At 41.6% G+C, this 22,459-nt stretch overlaps 1 protein-coding gene across 2 annotated transcripts in view; it reads right to left on the bottom strand.

The window, feature by feature from the left end:
• Cad74A (cadherin 74A) overlaps nucleotides 1–22,459 on the bottom strand; it is a 103,631-nt gene that overhangs the window by 49,708 nt on the left and 31,464 nt on the right. For both annotated transcript variants that reach the window (XM_084588977.1, XM_084588976.1), the window contains exons 25-30: nucleotides 18,612–18,734; nucleotides 16,142–16,331; nucleotides 9,606–9,832; nucleotides 9,054–9,254; nucleotides 4,859–4,969; nucleotides 134–254 (exon numbers count right to left, since the gene is read on the bottom strand). In XM_084588977.1, the coding sequence (XP_084445103.1) occupies nucleotides 134–254; nucleotides 4,859–4,969; nucleotides 9,054–9,254; nucleotides 9,606–9,832; nucleotides 16,142–16,331; nucleotides 18,612–18,734 (973 nt within the window). The remainder of the gene's footprint in view (nucleotides 1–133; nucleotides 255–4,858; nucleotides 4,970–9,053; nucleotides 9,255–9,605; nucleotides 9,833–16,141; nucleotides 16,332–18,611; nucleotides 18,735–22,459) is intronic.

Consider the following 22,459-nt stretch of genomic DNA (forward strand, 5'->3'; position numbering starts at 1 on the left):
TATATTATGCTCCAACGAGCCTCTGGATAAAAGCATATAGAGGAAAAATTGTAGCAATGTAAAGCACTTATTGGCTTTTTAATCTTGAATCCCCATGTGCACAAACATAAAAGCACTAACGAAGATGACTTACCAACAATGTAGTAATCAATAAAGGCATTTGTTCCAATGTCTGCATCAAAGGCTTTCACTTTGCCAACAATTGTGCCAATGGGAATCTCCTCTTTTATCTTCATCACAACAGGCTCAGCATCCTGGAAGAGCAATGAACTGCTTCGAAACATTGTGCTAGAACTAAATGACACAGCAGTGCATCAAAGGGTGCTAGAACTAAATGGCACAATGGAGGATGTACGCGCATTCATGCATATGCGGTACTGTTGGAATGTCAACCCCTCTACTGACAATGGCTCCCTTAAGCTTGAACTTCACCATTCGAAATTTTGGTCTAAGACTCCCGTAGCTTGACATAACTTCTTCTCTTGTCATTTCGTGGGCTGTGTCTCAGGTTACCTTGACCGCTACTTCATTCCATATAGGAGGCCTTTGCTTCCTGCACCTATTGTTAGCTCTTTCTACTGAGCACTTTGCTGACTACCAACAGTTCAGGTGAAATGTATGAATATGAGTGTGTGGCATCAGGGATGCTTTAATGCCTCATTATCATCATCACTTTCAGCTGGACTATATTTACTGCAGGGCAAAGGCCTCTCCCATTTTCCTCCAATTAACCCAGTCCTGTGCTAGCTGCATACACTTGACCCTGCGAATTTCTTAACCGCATCCGCCAACCTGACTTTCTCGCCCTCTGTTATGCTTTCCTCGAATCGAATCGATTACTCTTAGCGACCATCGGTTATATTCTCTTTGCACTACATATCCCGCCCATGCCAAATTCTTATTCTTGATTTACTCTAGAATGTCATTAACTCGAGTTATTTCTCTTATTCACTCCGCATGCTTCCTATCTCTTAATGTTACACCTACCATTTTCCGTCCCATAACCCTCTGCGTTGTCCTCAACTTAAGTAGAACCCTTTTCGTTAACCTCCACATTTCAGCCTCATAGGTGAGTACTGGTAAGATGCAACTGTTGTATACTTTCCTCTGGAGCGATACCGGTAAGCTGCTAGTTATAATCTGCGAGTGCTTGCCAAATGCGGTTCATCCCAATCTTATTCTCCTAGTTATTTCCCTTTCATGGCCCGGATCTGCGGTTACTACCTGTCCTAAGTAGACATATTCGCCTACTACTTCTAGTGCTTCGCTACCTAATGTAAACTGCTGTTCCTTCCCGAGGCTGTTGAACATTACCTTAGTCTTCTGCATATTGATTTTCAAGCCTACCCTTCTACATTTCCTGTCTAGGTCATCAATCATTCTTTGCAGTTCATCCTCCGAGTTACTTAGCAAGGCAATGTCATCAGCGAATCGCAAATTACTGAGGTATTTTCCATCTACCCTTATCCCTAACTGCTCCCATTCCATGTCTCTGAGTACTTCCTCTAAGCAAGCTGTGAATAGTACTGGGGAGATCATATCTCCTTGCCTAACACCTTTCTTTATAGGAATTTTGTTACTTTTTTTATGCAGAACTATGGTTGCTATGCAGCCACTATGTATATCTTCCAGTGCTTTCACATACGGCTCATCTACACCAGTGAATTGCAGATTACTGAGATATTCTCCATCAACCCTGATCCCTAATTGCTCCATTCCATGTCTCTGAATACTTCCTCGAAGCAAGCTGTACACAACATATCATGCATCAAACAAACTACAAATTTAGTGATAATTATACTGAAAAAAAAAAAATTATTGTCATGAAGTTTGCGGGAAAGTTTATTCTACAGTGAAAATAGTACAAGCACTCAATGTGAGTTGTGAAAAATTTGCAAAATGTTGAAAGATGAGCATTCTTTAGATTCTTTAGAAAAGGAGATAAAAATGAGACAATTAACATCATAAGAAGAATGTGCTTTGGAGAATGATGCTTTTCCTTTTTGCACCATCCCACTGCCTGAAAGTTTCGTCAATTAATTTCACTTTCACAGTCTGGAACATACTCTGAGAATGATATGGGATGTCTTCTGCAGCCTGCTTTGATGCTTGGTACACTTCAACAACCCTGACATGCCAATCATAGACACACAACCCTTCCTCAAGCATCTTTCCAAGAGCACTTTTGACCAGCTAGCACTGCGCTAGTTTGTGGTACCATTTCCCATTCAATAGTGCAATGTGATTCCATCTTGCACACCATGGATGTGAGCCTTCCATGGAATTACTGTAGCATGCAAGGATCAAGAAAACCGTGACGATCACATGCATCTAGTAGCACAGTTCTATTGCATTTCTCAGTCCAAGTGCCACACATGACAAGTAGTAGTTCTTATTCAGTCTTGGACATGACATGCTTTGGGGCATCCCTTCTGCCACTTGCCAGGATGAGCAAAAGCAGCAGTGAGGAGAGCAACTGTTTCGGCTCACTACAGGCACAGCTGGAATGTGTTGCACACTTTCCTTTTTTATCCCCCTCCCCCCATTTCTATCTACATCATGTCCTTGACATGGTCTTTTCTTCATTCCCATTCCCAGGGGTACAACTGAAATTGGATTTGCAGAAATTTTTGGAGCAGAAAAATCTTAGTTATGGAGCAGTGAAATCCGTATTTGGAGCAGCTCACAGAAAAAAAAAAATCTGTACTTTGCAGCACGAATTCAAATTTTAGAGCCGTTAAACAGGTAAGAAACCTTACTTTCAGCACAAAAAAATGAAGAGATGTGAATATGTGAATATTGGACCGTATGAGTATGATCGAAAGAAAATCTAGCAAGGACCACCTATCACAAGCGCTTGACATATTTTTTAAAGAAATCCGGCATGTACCTATTTTTGTAAATAAGCACTTTGTACCTCAAGGCATGGTATTACACTAAAGAAAAAAAAATGTGAGCCATAAAAACCAAGGTTACCTTTTCAAACTTCGGGTACCAAAAAAAAAAATAAAAGGAAAAGCTAGAAAATCTGCATTTCATTTTTGTTTCCTTTTGCATCTAGCATGGTTTGACAATCTCAGTCGTGGGATCTTATCTTGCTCGCAAGACTTAGAAAACTGTTTTAATGTCTGCGAAATCCACAGCTTGTGTCATGCGAGGGCAGCTCCAGAAGAGCCCAATTCGAAGCCGTGTCTGCAATCAGCCTGAGCCCAAAAGCAAGCACAGTTTAAAAAAAAAAAAAAAGATTCAAAAGGAAACAAGAAAAAAAAAAAAAAAGACAGCGACCAAAAGGCGAAAGGCCAAGTGCCGAAAGCAGATAAGAAAGCAAGTCGTAAGCAAAGAAAACTGACGAGCGAGCGCGTCTTCGGCCCGTGACGTATGCTTTCTAGAGGCTGGCGATGGCTCGGTGGTTTTGACTCAATATTTTGATTAAGGGGAGATGGGCAATGACTCAAGATGCTAGGTTATATATTTCGTGCATGGAGCAGACTTTATAGTATATTTCCATGTTCCAGCATCTGTAAATGTTAATTTTGAAAGTCTTGGGCTCCATGCAGCGTGGCTTTATGGAATTCAAAATTTAAGGCTGCTGCGGGTTTCCTGACCAGCTGACACCCAAAACAAATTTCACATGTACCACCACCTCAAGTTATATCAGCACAAACAGAGAAGCCATAACTGATGCACTACCTACGCTATCTGACAACGGGAAAGTGAGTCCATCGACGAGACAGCACAAAACCAACCTTGCTGTACATGAATGGCCCAACAATATACTGAAAACTTACTAAAGCTACATCCATTAGAAGCATGCAGCAAACAAAAAAAACACGGTGTTGTAGTATTCCTCCAAAATCGCAGTTACCACTACGGCCCTTTTCGCAGTGAGACACAGTAGCAGTGGTGCCTCGTTACAAACGGCTCCCTTTGCGTTATGAAGATGCTTCACCGCACGAACCACAACCCGTGCGGTGAAGCATCTTCAAAACACAACGGTTCAGTGTACTTGAATAGCAGAAGCAGCGCGTGGATGCATCTCAAAATAAAAATAAAAGGCCAGTGACGCGCTGAAGTGTCAGAAATGTCGTGATAGCCATATCACGGCCGCAGAAAGTTGTCCCTGAGTATGAAAAACTTTTGCGGCTAGTCGGGACATTTTGGAGCAGTGTGGCAAAATTTAACAAATTTTGCACTTATGGAGCAGCTTGGTGCAGAAATATGCAGCTGTATCAAAATGGCGCAATTGGCGCAGCTGTTGCACCCCCCTACTCACTTCTGATGCCACCACGGAATGTTTAGCCACCCGAACCAGTATTTCTACCGAGTGAAGATATCACTGCTTCTGCAGTCAAATTTGTTAGCCTGAAGTTTCTAGTGATGATTTTTCACTGTATCATCAAGGACAGTTGCAAGTACTTCAGTAATATTAAATTTTCATTGTGAACTACAGGTGATCAACGTACCATTTAAAAAGGCATTAACTTCAACCAAAATCACGTTTTTTCCCCCAGAGTTTGGGTACATTCTTCAGTTGCATTTAGAGAATACAAACATTAATGCTGAAGACTGCATAACATTCAGAAACACTAACACTATGCACAACCATGATAACTGTATGTGAAATAGAATACCAAGAAGAGGCTAAGGGATTAACAATAACAGATTGCTACCTTTTCTACGCTATCTACATATGCTTCCACATCACAAAAAGCTGGCAAAAAAATGTTACACATTTTTTTTTGGCATCTCAATAAAATGGCTCACATGCCACTATGCTGTGAATAAACAAGTGAGTAGTACATCATAGATACCATTCAGCTTAAGCAAATAAGAGCTCCAATCATGGCAGATTACTTACACTTGTCCTTTCAAACTCAGGTTCATTGTCATCAACATCAAGGACCACAACTCTCAAGATCTGGTGTGCTTCTTGCGGAGGGACTCCCATGTCATATGCCACAACCACAAGCTGTCCACAAAAACACAGGCAATATAAGAACACAGCTCTGAGAAACAAGTATTGAAGCACAAGCTTACATACAGAAAAAGTAATGATGCAAATTGATTATAGCCATTAATTAGGTCAGTAGTACCAAAAAGGAACCCTAAAGGGCAGCATTAAACGAGTTAGAGAGCAACTTTGGTGCATTTTTTACCTCAATGTATTTTAATGACACTTTCAGTAGGTTTTCCAGAGTCACTGTGCCAAATTTCACAGCAGGCGGCATTTTGTTTAGGCAGATTTCAAATTTCCCCATATTTTGATGTCACAAGCTGCACACTCATCGGTGTTCACACTGCATTCACAGAACAAAAACAGTATGAGCCTGTTTTTGGTCACTTCTGAGAGAGAATGATCAAAGCTGTCAAAGTCAAAAGTTTAGTGAATCAAATTGCACATGAGAGGTTTTGCGACTTACTTAAAACGTCATTACACTTTGGTCCAAACCCAGCTTTTGTTTCAGTTTCCTGACTTTGATGTTTTATAACTGTGTTCTTAAATATTTTTAAATATCTAATTATCAGAACTAAGACTGAGAGGTCCATGAAATATCATGCGATAGTCAATTTAAAAAGTTCAAAAATCGTCTGGGTCTGCTCCAAAATTATCTCTGCATTTTCATTGGGCCACACCCAAGATGGAGGAGGAAAGAAGTCTGTGCTCCTCAGGTCAGAGCATCACGGACACTGCTGCTTCTAAACCGCACGCGGACCTCACATCAGTGCTACTGTGTCGAATGCGATGGCATGCCAGATTTGAGAATTACCTGGGTGCAGCCATCATCATCAAGGGAAACAGAGAAAAAGTGATGTTGTTTTATCTTGCGGAAGAAGCTGCCTATGACATCTACCAGACGCTCTCAGACACGGGTGTTTCATACAGATCTGCAGTTTTAAGATTAAAGAATCATTTTGCAGCCCTAGAGCATTGTGTGTTTTGCCAAGTGAAGGAGAAGGAAACGAAAACAATCGAACAGTTCCATGTATGTTGACGACAGCTGGCAGCTACGTGTAAATTCAGCAACTTGGACACAGAAATTTTATCCCAAATTATAGAAGGCACTGCATCACAGTGATTAAGAAGAATCACAATTCGAGTGCAAGAAACAGCACTGGACCACTTGCTAAGTGAGCAACAGAGACTAAAGAATGCCGAAAGACAAGCTGCCAATATCGAGAAACATACCAGAGTGACAGTAAACAAGGTAATCCCAGTCCCAAAGGAGCAACACCCAGCAGAAAGAAAAAAAAAAACGCACAGAACAAGAAGTGCTCGTCCTGGGGAGCACAGCGGTCACATGCTGGAAGAAAAGAGCAGTGTCCAGAATGGGGATCCACCTGCCACAACTCCAGCAAAGAAAATCACCTTGCTCAGAGAGAGAGACACGAGTGCAAACAGTCCAATAACTGGAGTAAAGTAGAGACAGCAGACCTCCTGAAGAAGAGAATGTCGCCCTTTTGAAACCTTCTGAAAACAGCCCTACAAGGAACAACATACACCTCGTGCCATACAAAGAGAGCGAAGCCCTTCCAGTGTTGGAAGTGTTCAGAACGAAGACAGAAGCCAGAGAGGAGGTACAAATAAATGTCTATGTCATCAAAGCAGCAAATACACCTTTACTGAGCTCCAAAATAGCAAGTGACCTGGGTTTCATGCAAGCCCTGAATGGAGTTTCCAATAACCATCGTGTAGACATTAAGAAAGTAGTACTTCCAAACTTCTTCAAGAGATTGCGAAAAGTGGACAACTTTCAAGTAAAGCTCCACATCAAGAAAAATGTGAGACCAGTAACCCGACCACACAGAAGAGTCCCTTTTAAATTACAAAAGGAAGTGAAGAAAGAGGTCCAGACACTAGAAAAACTCAACATAATCGAGGTATCAATAGGATTCACCATGTGAGTTTTTCCAATAGTGGTTATCCCAAAACAAAGTGACACAGGTGCAGTTAGGGTGTGCTTGCTTGGATATCTGGGAGCCAAATGTTGCCCTCAAAAAAGAAAATACATTATGCCAATGATGAAAGATATCACCAGTATCCTCAAGGGAGCCAAGTATTTCTTGAAGGTGGATCAGAATGAGGGCTATCACCAGCCAGAGCTTAACGAGACATTGCTCAATACCGATGATCCCATTAACTATGCACTGTGGACTAAGAAGACACAAAGGACTCCCGTTTGAAGTAAATGCGGCAGCAGAAAATTTCAGACACCATCAGGTCTCCCTGATGAAGAGGAAATCATCAACATAAGGACTGAAATGTTAGCGTCTGGACATTTTCGTGAGGAACAAGATCACTGGCTTCACTTTGAGCTAAGAGCATTCCAAGAGACCGGAGTGTGAAGTGCGTAACTGCGACAACAAGAGCAAAGTTCTTCATAATCTCTGAGTCAGGCACCACAGCAGATTGTGACAAGGTGGAGGCAGTCAAGAGCATGATTCATCCAAAGAATCCTTCAAAGTTCAAAGCTTGTTGGGCATGGCAAACTACTGTAGCTGATTCATCCCGCACTTGGCTCATATTCTCATACCATTTTGTGTGCTTACTCGAGAAAAGAACAAATTTCAATTCACCAGCAAAAAAGCAAGGAGCATAGGATGATGTTAAAAATTGATTGCCAGCCACTCGTTTGACTACTACTATGATGGCTAAGAAACTAGCCTCATCACAGATGCAAGACCAGAAGGGATAGGTGCAATGCCTATACAGGACAGTAAAGGAGAAAAGCCTAGCATCCTTGCATACTGTACTTGAGCTTTGACATTTACACAGAGGTGCTATCCTCAGAAACAGACAAGGAAATGCTGACGATAGTGTTAGTGATAAAACATTTTACAGTATGCCTAGCTGGAAGAGCCTTTATAATTGAGACAAACCACAAACCACTCATCTCCATCCTTCAAAACTTGAGTGCAAAACTATCGACCAGATTAGAGTGCCTAAACTTATGACTCCAACGGTATGACTGTAAAGTGAAACACATATATCTGGAATAGAGAAGCTGGCAGACTCATTTGTTAAGATATGCCCAAGATGCCAGCCTAGAAACCATACAAGGTTGTGCCACTGTAAAGTATGCACTTTTCATTAGCATTTCAGCTGCACCCAAAGCCATGACAATGACTGAAGTCAGAAAGGCTTGCAATGACGACATGCTGATGCAGCAGCTGAAGAGGGCCCCTTGGGAAGAAAATAAGAAGGCACGAGACAAAATGCGGAGAACACTTGCTCTTAAGCCTCTCACCCAAATATTCGTCAGGATCTGACATCCACAGACAACAATGTCATCTTAAGAGAAACCCTACTAATCCTCTCAGACAGACCTCATGCTCAAGTGATAGAATTTGCACACAGAGGATACCTGGTATTGCAAATAACAAATCAGTTCATCAAAAGAAAGAAAGCAAAAGAAAGAAGAAAATGAGAGTGGCTTAGCTACTAACACACATATGGCAGTCACTCCCTGATTGTAAAAAACATCAGCTTCATACCTTTCAAAAGTAAAGCCTGAACTAGTCATACCCTGCCCCTACCCACCCATGGGGTTGACACTTGGAGGCTAACCTAACAAAAAGGCTTGACATGAAGCTACAGACAAAGCAGCAAGCAAGAAAAAGCCTAATGATAGGGGTCAACAACTAAGGAAAAGGCATTGCGGTATTAGAGTTTAAAATAAATGATCTTGCATAATACTGACCGATTAAGACAAAAATGAATGACAAAATGAGAAACTGCTTTGAAAGGGCACAAAATTGAATGAGGTGACACTCTGCAGTGCTGGTGTATCCTCTCCACCCCCTCTTTGAGAGTAGTATAAATCCCGTTATTAAGTACACTGAATTTCTTATAAAACATCCTTGCTTTACATCAGCAAAAAAAACTCATTAAAACAGTAGACACAATATCTGCAGTGTGTCCGCCGATGTGAAGAACACTTAGACTAAAAGGTGGTACTAACCCTGTGTCAACAACGAAAGCAGTAAACAAGCTAACACTCAGTTAAAAATAAAATTATACACTAGAGCCAAAGGAAATGGAACTGCATGCAAACCGTGTAGTTGTCCCGCTTCTCTCGATCCAAAACAGCTGTGGTGCTCACAAGACCAGATCCGGGGTCTATCTCAAACTCCAGGTCTTCTCCAACAGCACTGTGTTTATCAAGAAATTTATATGCAACCTGGCCATTTGAAGACAGAGCACTATCTGGGTCAACAGCCTGGACTTGGAACACTGAAGCTCCAATGGAAACATTCTGTAATACGAAAACAAAATCATATGACCAAGAAAAGTTTGTTTATTTAGACTACTTTCAAAGATAAAAGAGAATGCGTACTAATTCTGTGCAGCCTCAAATGCAATTAAACTTCTGAAATTAACCTGCTATATGCACAACAGGATGGTACATGGCAGTAGACAAATACATAAGAGTTTTTGAGCCTTATGAAATCAATCTGCCATTCTGCAGACAGAAAGGCAGACTTCTTTTTCAGTCAACGTGTCCAGATCAATGGAATACACCGCCAAAGTTTCATGCACAAAAGTAAGAAATCTGTTCAATGACTCTGCAAAATTATATAGAGCTGGCTGCTGGCCTGGAGCTCACCTCATGCACGTAGGCTACCTCACCCATTCTGGGCCGAATGAAGCGTGGTATGCCATCATTTGAAGACACATCCCCAATTATGATGAGTATCTTGACATCTGTATGGAGTGATGGAGAGCCACCATCTGTAGCTCTCACTGTCAAGAAGTACGGCTCTGAGCGCCCCCTCCCAGAAAGTGGCTGAATCACTGTAATGATGCCACTCTTGTCGTTGATTGCAAACAGTGCTGCAGAAAAAAAAATACAGAAATATTTTCAACACTGCTACAGACTTCTACTGAGAGTGACTAGAAAACCGTCACGTTTATGTACATACACTTGGCTCGTAAGTAAAAATTTCATACAGCTTCTCTGTATCACATATAATTTTTTAAGGCGAAAGCCTTTCTTGGCTCATGAGTGGCGTCCGCAGGAAGTAAATGTCTGTGGAATGCATGACCAAATGCCAGATCCAAAGCCAATCCAACATAATCCAAATCCAGTCATGATTAATTATTTATGATACCTTAATGACGCTGCATAATGTCTTCCGACATTAGTCATAGCCTTAATCCAAGTCATAGCCAACAATGCAATCCAGAATCCACATAACAAGCCAACCAAAGCCAACGCAAGATGCCCCTGTGTGCTTTCGCATTACCGCACATAAGGAGACTCTTTTTCAAGTTCAGGCCACACATAAAATGACAATAGAAGGTTGGAAATCAGGCATTGCAAGAGGTGAACGAGTTGAGAGTTCTTGGCCTAGAAATTCACAAATCCAGCAAAGGAACACAATGGCTCCATAAGGTGAAAAAGGCAGCTGCGACTTCCTTAAACTTGATAAAATGCATTTCGTCTAGGGGAGGAGGAGCTTGAGCAGACATGGCAAGGCGTCTTGTTCAATCGGTGTTACAGCGAAGATACTATACCAGGCCCAATGCCAAAGACTCACGAGGTGGCAGTGGGCAGAATTAGAAACAATAAATAGAAACACAATGCGCACAATCACGGTCTTACCAAAACTTGCCCCTATCCCTATTCTCCAAGAATTTGCACAGCTGAATACATTGACAGAATTAATTGAACGAGAGGGAACAAGGAATATGAAGCGAAAGTATGTTATGCCCATAGCATCCTTTTATGACGAAGTGACAGTGCAAACAACAAACAATGACTGACTCCTCTCCATGGGAATTCACGACTATTACGACAAACAAGACTACTCGGCTTCGTCGTAAAGAAAACCTGGCATCTTGACCTCTGGTTGATGTACTTCCACGCAGCTGCATTTCATATATGGATGCATCAAGTATAGAAAATGGTGGTAGAATAGCAGCTACTAGCCCAACACACAGTGAACTAAAAGTACATAATGAAATGTATCAGAATACCCGGACCCACTTGTGATAGAACTATATGCAATCCGCGATGCTATGGAGGCCATAAATAAAATAGATTCCATAACAGAAGCCCACATCTATACAGACACCTTAGCCACCGTAAAACAACTGAAGAAAGTGACAAAGACGCTATGTGCAACTAAGGAAATCCATGCACTCAATAAAAAAACAAAGATACGCATCCAGATACACTGGACGTAAGACGATGCTCAGAACGCTGAGCAGAAAAAAGTTGACCACCTCACACACGAAGTTCCAAACACTAATGTACCCCCCACCAGGCTCCCTTTTGATGCCCGCTCTGCTATTTTCATCTTAGCATCCTCTTTAAGGAAAAGTACACATGCTCTCATTCCCCCGTGCACTTTCCCCCTCCCTAAAAACTTAACGAGATTGGAGGAGGCTCCCCTTAGAAGAATAAGAGCTGGGGCGGCCCTTACCCCGTCGCTAATGTGCCGATAGGAATCTGAAGAAGACATCGGACCCACCACATGCCCGAAGTGTTCCCCACCAGCTGCAGAAAAGTAGATATTCGCCGCCTGCTGTGGACTTGTGCAGGGACAAGGGCATCAAGGATAAAGATTCTGCAGGAAGTGGGACTAACCGCTACAAGGGAAGAGGACTTTTCCAAATGGCTCACCGACAACAATAAGAGCAGGGGCCTTCTCTGGTTCCTAACAGAAAATAATTTACACGGGTTTTTATAATATACCTTATGGCAAGCTTGTGTAATAAAAAAAAAAAAAAAGTTGATCCAAAAATTTGTGGAGGGGACAAAGTGCAGAATGGCCTCCCTACATAGGGACATTGGTTATAGATGCTTGAAAGAGTGCAAGAAGCTGTGATGTAGCGTCTAAAGGATATTCCATTTTCAGGCTAGTAGGAGGTGTACCATGTGTGGCAGAAGCACTGGAAATGGCATGCATATCTGCAATAAATCTTTTCTGAGACTGTGGCCAGATATTTTTTGGACAGAGCCTCTCGATGCAATGCCTGAATTACAGATTGACAAAGCACTGACGTTGAAATCAACGGATTGCTGTCAGCCAAATCTGCGCATTTGTGTTCAAACATGTCTTCCATGATCCATGCAGACTCTCCTTCCAATATAATTGGTGCAGTCTTCAGCTATCAACTTTCCAGTGACTTTGAAAGGTGATCGAGGCTTCATGCAGATAAGCTAAGAGGTCTTCTGGAAGCTAACTGCAGTCGAAAACTAACACTGAAAACAAAACCTGTTTCTAAAAGCAAGCATTATTTCTGTCTCTTCTTTCAAATTCTTTAGCATTTCTATCCCTGGCTGTAATTCAGTGGCAGTTCCTTTTTTCTAGCACTTTTAGCATCTGTGAAAAAGCATCTAGAAACAAAGAAGTCAAAGCCCAAGCAAAAACTAAATTCGCTCACAAAAGCATCCAAGTGTGCATAGTCATACAAAATAATGCACTTTTAAAAGCAAACTGAATTTCAATCAAAATCAATGCAAAGTGAGGGCTGACTCTGCACAGATGGAGACATTAGTAAACAAAGCATGAATCTGTAGAAAGTGGAATCATGCCTTTTCTATCAGAAGCAAAGAAGTGTTGTTTGTCCTTACGGAAGCAAACTAATGTCACTACCTGTAGGCATATACCACAGCTCATAATTTCAACTAAGCAACAAGAAATAATGTTAGAAGCTAACAGCTGTTCCTTTTTTTTTTTTTACTTGTGTCTCTGCCTGCACCCGTATGTTTACATTACTGATCACATGAAAAAAACTTAAAAATGCCCTTTGCTCACGTCAGTGAACGTCGTGTACTGTAGTTTGCATAAAAATCAGAGTATGATGTCTACACCTTGCCTGCAGGTAGGGGCTGGACATTCCAGTTATCTTTTAACAATCTGGTGAACGTTTATTGCTGTTGTCTGTATCGGCTACCCATAGGTGAGGGCACTTCAGTAAGCTGATCTTGTCACATATGACACATCAATCGAAAGCTCCTTTCACAAACTTAAAAATACTCGCTGGCTATGGCAGTGAGAAATGTAGCAGAATTTAAAACTTCAACAGGGTGGAAAATTGGGCTGGCTGGTGCATGATCTTGTGGCTAAAAACAACACTAACACGAGGCAAAAGAGAGAGGGGATACAACGCTGTCTCATCTCCATAAAATAAAAACTTAATTTTTGAAAACAGTAGTCTCTTTTTCTCTATGACATACGGTGTCTGCCTAACTGTGACAATCGGAGACATGATGTACAGTTAGTACAGTAACTCTATGCAATTTTATAGATAAATCAGCCCTGGCAGCCAGGGTTGCCACACAAAGGCTGCCACATTACACATGACACCTTGGTGGCATGCAATGGCAATACCGAGCATGACATTAACCAAGATACACAGACTGCGTTAAAACTATAACTGAGAGTACCAAGCTAGTTTCAAATTGAAAAAAATGGATAAATGAACTATAGAAAACTGCTAATCTCTATCACAGATACTAACAACCGTTCCTGCTTGTAGCAGCAGTTCCGACGGCAGTGCTGCTGCAAGTAAGTGAAAGCTCGTTAATTCGAACCTCGATAATTCGAATTTTCGTGTAATTCGAACTACACTAATTCGAACTACGCGCCGCCGCGTCTGGGGCGGCTTGGCGCACATCACGCGGAAAAAAAAAAAAAAAAAAAAAAAAAGATAAAGAAACACCTCCGCGATCGGTAGGCATAATTAGAGGCTGCGCACGTCCAAAACGGGGACAGAAGATGGAACCAGGTAAAACCATGGAAGAGTGGGTAAAACTTAAATGGCGCCATGACCGGCGTGGCGGCCGGCGGCGTTGAAGGGAGGGGACGCGGCCGCGGCAAGGTCAGTGCATGCCGCGCGGCGGCGGCTGCCTGCTCTCTCTTCTGTGCAACCTCCGTAGCTCGCAACTAAATACTCGTTAATTCCAACCCTTTTTTGTCTATGATCTCGGACGGGCACTATGGGTTAAACTTTTTTTTTCTTTTTTTTTTTTTGCGATAGCCATCCATCCTTTCACCCATCAGTCGTCAACGGAAGCACGTGAGTCAGCCGCGATCATGACGCCAGCTTTTAGCACCGTTCGCTCCGATGATTGGAGTGGCAGTAGATGGCGCCGCCCGCCCAAGTCGCTCATAGCATGATAAAGCGAACATACTGAAAAGGAGGCTTGCACAACCGGATAAGCGCTGGCACTTTGCGAAGTTCGCTTTCCTCCCCCCTGCCTGAGCTAAAGTGAAAAGATAAACACGCCGTTATCGCCGCGCAGCATCTTGGCGCACTGCCAGAAAATGTGTTGTGGACCGTGAAGGCGCGAAACAGGGACGCGCTAACGACTGACGCCTTTATTATTATTATTTTTTTTTTCCAGATTCGTAGGCAGAAATCGGGGCTGGGTGGGTTCATTATGCGAGCGAGTTCGTTACGCGACTAAATAGGGTACATTTACCGTAGTGCAAACGGTTTTGGTCAGTTTTTTCGAGGCCATTCGATAATTCGAACATCGGATAATTCGAACTTTTTTCCCGGTCCCGTGAAGTTCGAATTAACGAGCTTTTACTGTATAGTGGTGTCTTCGGTTGTGTGATTTCTTTTCGAAAACATTTTAAAAGCAGATTAAGCAAGATTAAGCAATAAATGTAGCTGTTATTTATTGAAAGAGTGAGAAGTAGGCTGCCTTGCATTGATATGAACAAGAATAATTGTTCGTGTGATGCCGTGGCACAGTCAAGAAACGTGGTATATTCACTTCAGACACTTCAGGCGGCTACCATGTCGGCTGCAACGAGAGAACAGAGCACGGCAATACCCACCCTCTCAGGTTTGACTTTCAGGGCCAGTTTAAAATATAAATTATTGCTTAAACCATGAGGTCCGCCAGAAAAACACAATATCTTTTATGCTCGTCTCAGTCAGCAGGCTGCCCCTTTAAGATGAAAGTAATCATCAATTTTAGATCATTGCTATCAGAACTATACTCAATGACCATTTGCATTTACTTAAACTTGTGAACTTCTTTCCAAGAGCCTCACACATGAAGGGACTTCCCGGGCTTACTTGTCGCAAAATGGTACTCGACTACAATTCAGTGTTTATCGCTGAGTGTCTGAGAGTTAAATAAAATGCAGTCCTCGTTTCACTTATTTGTAGTGCAGATAACATGAGGGCAAGAAAAAGTTGTCTCACTGGCATAAAGGTTTCGCTTAGACCTTGATGCAGGTGTGTCAGTGACAGTGTCTGCCGATTACTTTACTATTGCAGCGCCTGTCCGATAATGCACATGCTGTTTACAAGTCACATTACTATGATGTGATATCACTGGTATTAGCTGATATCATTCCCAAATGTCAGTAAGTATCACACTAGCGATGGCTATCGATCATAAGAAAAAGAACTTAACAAGTCTTGACAGCAGAATTACAATACATTTTAAGCATTCTTTGTGTCCAATACTGGGCTTCAGGTGAGCACGTGTGCAAAGGAAGCCTATAACGCACTTTTCATAGCCTCAAAGTTGGGTGTCCCAGCCCCTTTAACTCTTGCGTAATAGAGAGCATGACATACTCATGCCATTTATGCTCAGCTTCGAGTTTATGCTTGTCACGGCTTAAATGTTGTCAACTGCTTTACGGGCGCTAAGAAAGCTTATTTAAACCAACAGCTCTTGGCTATGAGATCGAGCCCCGTGTCCTAAGCTCACAAATTAATACCTCAAAGCTCACAAACATGGTGCTAAATTCTACAGACACCATTGCGCCACTGCATTCATAGTTCCAACACATTTAGTTTTCTGCAGTGACCTGCTGTAATTTTTACTGAGTAGCCAGCTAGGTCTGATATACAGAAATTCTGATCTTTTAAGCTAGAACTAAATTTTTACAAATGAACTTAAATGAATTTAAATAAATCTATTTGTAGTGTGCGTAGGTGCCTTAAAGAAAGGCTTGACAAAAAACTTCCCATTAAAACACATAGTATTAGAAATCAGAAACGTTTTATGAATAGTGATCCAAAGGAGATTCAGGCCACTAATAATAAATGAACCAATCTACTTGGACCACCACAAGTTTCAAAACTAACCTCGTCTTGCATTTACACAAAGTGGCTAGAGATCAATACACAATGAAAACAAGTGGTTAAAATATTTTAACTTACTGATGGTTCCCATTTCAGGTTCGTCCACAAAGGAGTAGCTAATTTCAGAGTTAGAGCCAGCATCTTTGTCACTGGCCCTCACAGTCAGAATACTAAAGCCCGTCGGAACGTTTTCTGGTACAACAGCCGTGTAGCCCGACTGGGTGAACTCTGGTGCATTGTCATTCTCATCCTGGATTTTGATCACCACCTTTTCAAAGAACATATTAACACATAAAGCAGTGATTAGTGACAGGGCAGTTGGAGAGTAGAAGAAGCACACATTGCTTCAGTGTGTGCTTCTTCGGCAATGTGAAAATAAAGCTGGAGTGTATAGCACCAACATTTTAAAACTTTTCTGTCAACTGCAATGTAGTATGCTTGCTTCACTCCATTTCTACAACTGTTTTGTCTTCTCTCCTTAACATTTTGAAATGCACTGTTCTGAAGGCTTCTACTATAACCTGTCGCTTCTGTAACAAAAATGAGCAAATGAGTAAGAAAACAAGGAACTAAATACAAAAATAAAATTATGGATAGCTGAGCTAGTTGGCGCATTTTTTAAAATGCGCAGAGCAGAAACCAATACAAAGAAGAATAAAGAAATAGCAACATTTACTTCATCTGTCTGTCTTTTCTTAGCCTTTGTTTCCTCTCAGCTGTGGTATCCAAATAGTAAAAAATTACTCAAACTACTGCAACAATTAGGACAAATATATTGAATACAGATGCGCATAACTTTAAAGACTATAGACACTAAACTTTGGCTGCATGTTTTCTTCTTGTTAATTATGTGAAGCACATTATTATGCATGAATCACCATGTGGCATTCGCCTATGACAGCTAAATCATTTATAATCAGGTTTCTTCTCTCACCTCTCTAGGTTTCACTTTCAACAGCTGAGCAATAAATATGACACCCAAGTTCCAATAGGTCACATGAAGGATGAAGAATTTGTGATACAATTATTGCTTCCTCACTTGTTGCAATTCCGGCTTTTGAGATAGGCTAGCTTTAGCACCTTAGCGCATGAAAACGATCCATTATATTGCAGTTTTATCATCCCTTATGTGACTTGTATTGAACTTTGATATTGTAGTCATTACTTGGCTGTTGAAACTAGAACCGAAACAAGTGCGAGAAAAAATTCAATCATAAATTATTTAGCTGCCATAGGTACACATCACATGGTGATTCATACACAGTAACGCCCTTCACATCATTAACAAGAAGAAATCTTGCAACGAAAAGTTACATGTCTGTACTCCCTTAACAACACTCAACAGCAGTAATATTATCACTGCATATGCTCACTGTAATGCAGTTCAGTAACAAACGCCTACAAAACAATAAGAAAAAAGTTGAAAATCATCTCCTGCCTCAAGTTTCATCCTGAATTTGTATTCCGATGAAGCATAAGAACTTCCCAAACAAGCTTGAGCAGAAAAGCGAGAGCTCTCGTGCAATGAAGAAAATCCCATAGGTTCACACTATAGTGAACTAGAATATATTTTAGTTCACTATAGTTCACACCATTCTACGCTTTATCTACCAATGAAGCCACCATTGAAACCACAGTGAGCTCATCCGTATTCAAGTATACTAGTAGACAGAAAGAATTAACCATCTTGATAGGCACAGTAAACAAAAAATGAACATAGCATAAGCAACATACAAAACAAGCAAAGAAGGGTGAGAAATTTTATAAATGCCAGAAATTTGAGTTTCAAATGGCTTTAAATAATAATCCAAATTAGTTTTAATTATACTGAACAATACAGCCCAGTTTTTGTACATAGTCACCGCCCCCGATAGGTCATTTTTTGTATTACAGCACAATATGTTACAGCCCTGCATTGTAGTACAGTGCCACCTATGGTGAAAGCCAAAATTGCACTATAAGGCAAAAGACCAACTTTCTGATATGCAGAAAGAAACGAAAATCACACAAATTTAAGTGGGGTTGTAGAAAGGGGTGATCAAATTATTTCCAGCCAAATGAATTGATGTGAGGCTTTAAGTTTGAGCTGAAGGAGAGCAAGTGTGCAGCTGGATGCTGTCACAAAGAAGCACATCACTCTCAATGAACAATCCTCATGTTTTAAAGCCATGCACGCTAGCAATACATGCTGGCATTAGTTGTCGAGCTGGTAAGTAAGCATTCAATGATCAACGCCCCATTTTCATGCAAATAAAATCAACGCACATGCTCTTGCCCGATCGAAAATGTAGTGAACACTACAGGTGGCTGCGGGCGGCACCCAGGATTATAGAACCCTGGACTGAAAAGACTCATTTTATCCACTGTCTGCTATGCATTAATAACCATGATGGCAAATAACTCAGCAGAGATGTGGGTAACAACGCTAACGTTTAATTTCTGCAGTTGCAAACAGAACCTGCCTACTTGGCTGATACCTCCTACAGATAAAATTTTGAGTATACACATAAACAGTATGCACAGTGTCAAAGGGCAGAAGATCACTCACCAGAACTGATGTCCTCCGCTGGTTTGAAGGTGCACCTGGGTTGTCAACTGCAGTCACCTGCAGGTTGTATAGCGGCTGTCTTTCCCTGTCAAGAACTGCACCTTCTTGGATCCCCAGGGCTCCCTGCACGTTGGCAGCATATTCAGTAGGACATACACTGGCACATTTTCTTGATGGGTTTACCTCTATAAGGCATATTACTATTATCCAAGAAGCTTTCTACAATTGATGTCAGTAAGGGTACTTGACACAGCTCTTCTTTAAGTAAATACAACTCAGGTCAACAAAGAGTCAATATTAAAAAAGAAAGGCAAGAAATATAGCAAACGCCGACCATATTCGATAAACAGATCTCGTATCGATGTGCCAGCCAACAGGCCAGAGACCTCTGAAATGGCAATATCATGCACTTACACTGTAGTATCATATTATTACAGTACAGCTACGCCTTATTACTACGTTAATACAGACAGCTTGAATTATGAATGATTTTTCTGGAGACCAAACTTTTTCAATATATTCCCACTTTGTTCATGAGGGAACTCGTTCACAGAATGGAGAGGCAAAATGCACAGAGTTCATTGAGACCACAGCATTTTTGTCTCGATATGAATGGTGATTGCAAGAAAATCTCTACTGTACCAACCCGACATTTATTTTCTGCATTTTGGGCTCAGGATGCCGGAGGAAGGCAGCGTAAAAGTATAAATTAGTGACTAGTGGCCCTTTTCTTTTCTGGTTTCATGCTTTGAACAGCAAAGACCCCGATTAGATGTCCCTCATCATTTCCCATGCAACATGAATGGCTACGAAAAGGATCCTCTCTGCATCTTGAGTTATGGTGAATTCTAATTGCAGAGCCATGGATCACAACTTCCAAACACAGTTTGGAAACAATCGCCGAGCCACAGTTTCTCCATACAGTGACCAAGGTGGAGAAGTCAACACTGTTCTACTGTAATCGGTGGAGCTGGCCGGAAGTTTGCGTGACCCATTCCTTCAGCAGCGCTCTCCATTTCTGGCCACTTGTCATCTCCGCCACACCGGCTCTGCCCTCTGTATTTTGCAGCAGACGATCAGTACTTACCACTGCTATGGATGCCAATGCCCATCACGAATTAACACTCGCTCTTGAGGACAGCAAGTTGGAGAGCAGCCTCAGCTCAGATAGCGACTGCAAAACTAATGTGCTTCTTTCATAAACTCGAAGACATTCAATTACTGCTCTGTTTGGGAGACTGAGAACTTTGCACCGCGACTTTATTTTATTAAAAAAATTCTAGAGGGCACTTTGGACTATTAAAATGTGATGAGGCGAAGGTCAATATAGTGCGGTGGATCATAGCCCTCCCCTACGGCATCTCTATCTCCCTCTCTTCTTTCACGCCCACCTTTCTCCCTTCCTTTACAGCATGGTACATGTGTCCGCGAAGAATTGTGACAGATACTACTGCGCCTTTTCTATTCTGTAAATTAATTTCAAACGCCGCTGATGCCTACTATACTAACGCCTTCTAGACATCTGGGTCTGCTTCTGTTTGCCGTGTGGTGTGGCATTCAAGGCAGCGGCAAATGAAAGGCACCGCACGAACGCCTGGATTGGACGCCCGGTGGGGTCAGCTTCGTATATGTATGAATCGCCTGGTGGCGTCTCATGACCTGTCGCGACGGTACATTGTGCGCCCCTTGTTGAACACAACCAGCATTTCATTGAAGGCATAAAAGTTCACCGGCGTTCTATAATTCGTTTACAGAAAAGGAAAGGCACAGTATCTGTCACTCACGGAATCCCGCTATCATCCTCCAGGTAGACAAGGGGAATTATGAAGAGCGCTTCACGATCCGGGGCGTGGCGCAATTGGTAAAGCGCTGGGCTGGGGATCCAAGGGATGGAGGTTCGATGCCAGGTAGAGGCAAGGTATATTAATTTATTTTTAACTCTCGCTCTCGAAAGCGTGACACCTCTGCTGACAACTTCTGTCGACAACGATCAGGCATTAAATGCTTTCGCCTTAAAAAAGTGCTGAGAACTCTTATCCTGCGCACTCACATTCGGCTGTGCGAACATGAATGAAATAATCACATAAACTGCTGATGTCAACATCATCTCAAGAAGCAGCGGGAGCAACGCAAATCCATTAGACGTTTTAAAACAGACCACATGTGTACATGAAGTGCATGGAACACAGGCAAGCACAAGGGATGACAGGTTTTTCCTCCATCAGTTTGCGAGCGCCATCTACTTGCTCCGATTGGAGCACAAGTGTTCCAAATGCAGAGCCGGAATGCTCTCCAACAGATCTGGATGCTCTATCGCAGATCTCTGGTTTTGCGATCGGAATTCAACCACTATGTAAGGAGCCTAATTCAAATGCTACCACCCGAATCCTTCATGGGATGGTGGAATGAGGAAAATCCAAGGAGTTAGGTCGTCTACCCACGAAACGCCATAAAGAATATCATACATAGATAACTAGGCACGTGAAGCTGCACTACAGTTTTTCAAACAGAGTGGCTATCTGGATAATGTGCTCAGAGCTTCCAAGCTGGTGTCTAACTTAAACTTTAGTGACCAATACAGTGCACGGAAGCAGGTCTTAATCATCACATTTTTTTTTTAATTTTTTCTTTCCAATAAATTATTTGTAATTAAATTTTCTTTTTTAATCTGTACTTTTATTAGCAATTTCACACTGCCAAGCGATGACTGCAACGTCACAGGTGAGATAAGATTATATCAGGCATACAGAAGCTGCTTTGTCATTTTATTTCACGCCAACTTCAACGTTTAATCCATTGCTCCAGAAGTTGAAATGAGGGGGACAATACAAAGAGCTATTGTATTGCAGCTTTTGTCTGCCTCACGTGTTCTCACAATCACGTGTGACAATGCAATGCAAGCTTTGTCCTGCTATAAAACCACAACTGTACAGGAGAAGAAATTCAATGATAAATTATTAAAAGTGTAGAAGAATTTCATCTGGTGATCCATATTGATTAACATCTTAAGCATAAATCTAAGGTGAAAATATGTAAATAAAAGCTTGGTGTACCAATTCCTTTAGGAGCGAGGACTGCACCTAAACTTAAAGAGACCGAAAACTAAGTTTTAGGCAACCCCCCCCTTTTTTTTTTCACTACACTAGACAGCTTGCTGCCTCAGGTGGTCTTTTCCAGAAACTTCCCTAGAAAAACGGTAGAAAAATTTTTCTGAGAATTTTTCGACCAGAGCATGAGCCAGTTTTTATGGAGTCTGATGCTGGAAATCATGATGAGCATGCACGTTGCTCACTTCATACTGACGAAAGTGGTGAGCCAAAAATTAATATAAACCTCATCCGCCAGAGAGTAATTAGGCATTTTTAGTAAAGGGTAGCATTTGTGGCAGTTTCCATACTCAGGGCTGTTACAGCATGGGAATATGCATTGTCAACGAAAGTTTTAGTTCACCATGGTTACCGGTTCACGCAAGAAATTCAAAACAATTTTGCGATGCCTAGCAATAAAAGCTAAAAGCACATCATCAGCATTGCGAAAGGAGCACTGCTTCATATTGAAGGCTGCACTGCAGAGAATGAAAAATACAATAAAATATAACGAGCACTTCTGGAAAAAAAAGAATGAACACTGTGCACCTAAGAAAAAGTTATATTTTTCCAAGATGTGGTCATGCAGTAGACTATAACAATAATGGCAGCGTTTTGTCACAAGACGGCACTTTCAGTTTGTTTTATGTCCTTTTCATTGAAAAAGATTAAAATTGTAAATCATCATTTCTTGGATACTGGAACACTCTACCTAGTACACAATTTAAGGCAAGATCTTTTCCTTTCCACCCCAATCTTATG

This window comes from Amblyomma maculatum, chromosome 1 (assembly GCF_055883805.1).
Source record: "Amblyomma maculatum isolate TAMU_Amacu chromosome 1, ASM5588380v1, whole genome shotgun sequence".
Classification (NCBI taxonomy): Eukaryota; Metazoa; Arthropoda; class Arachnida; order Ixodida; family Ixodidae; genus Amblyomma; species Amblyomma maculatum.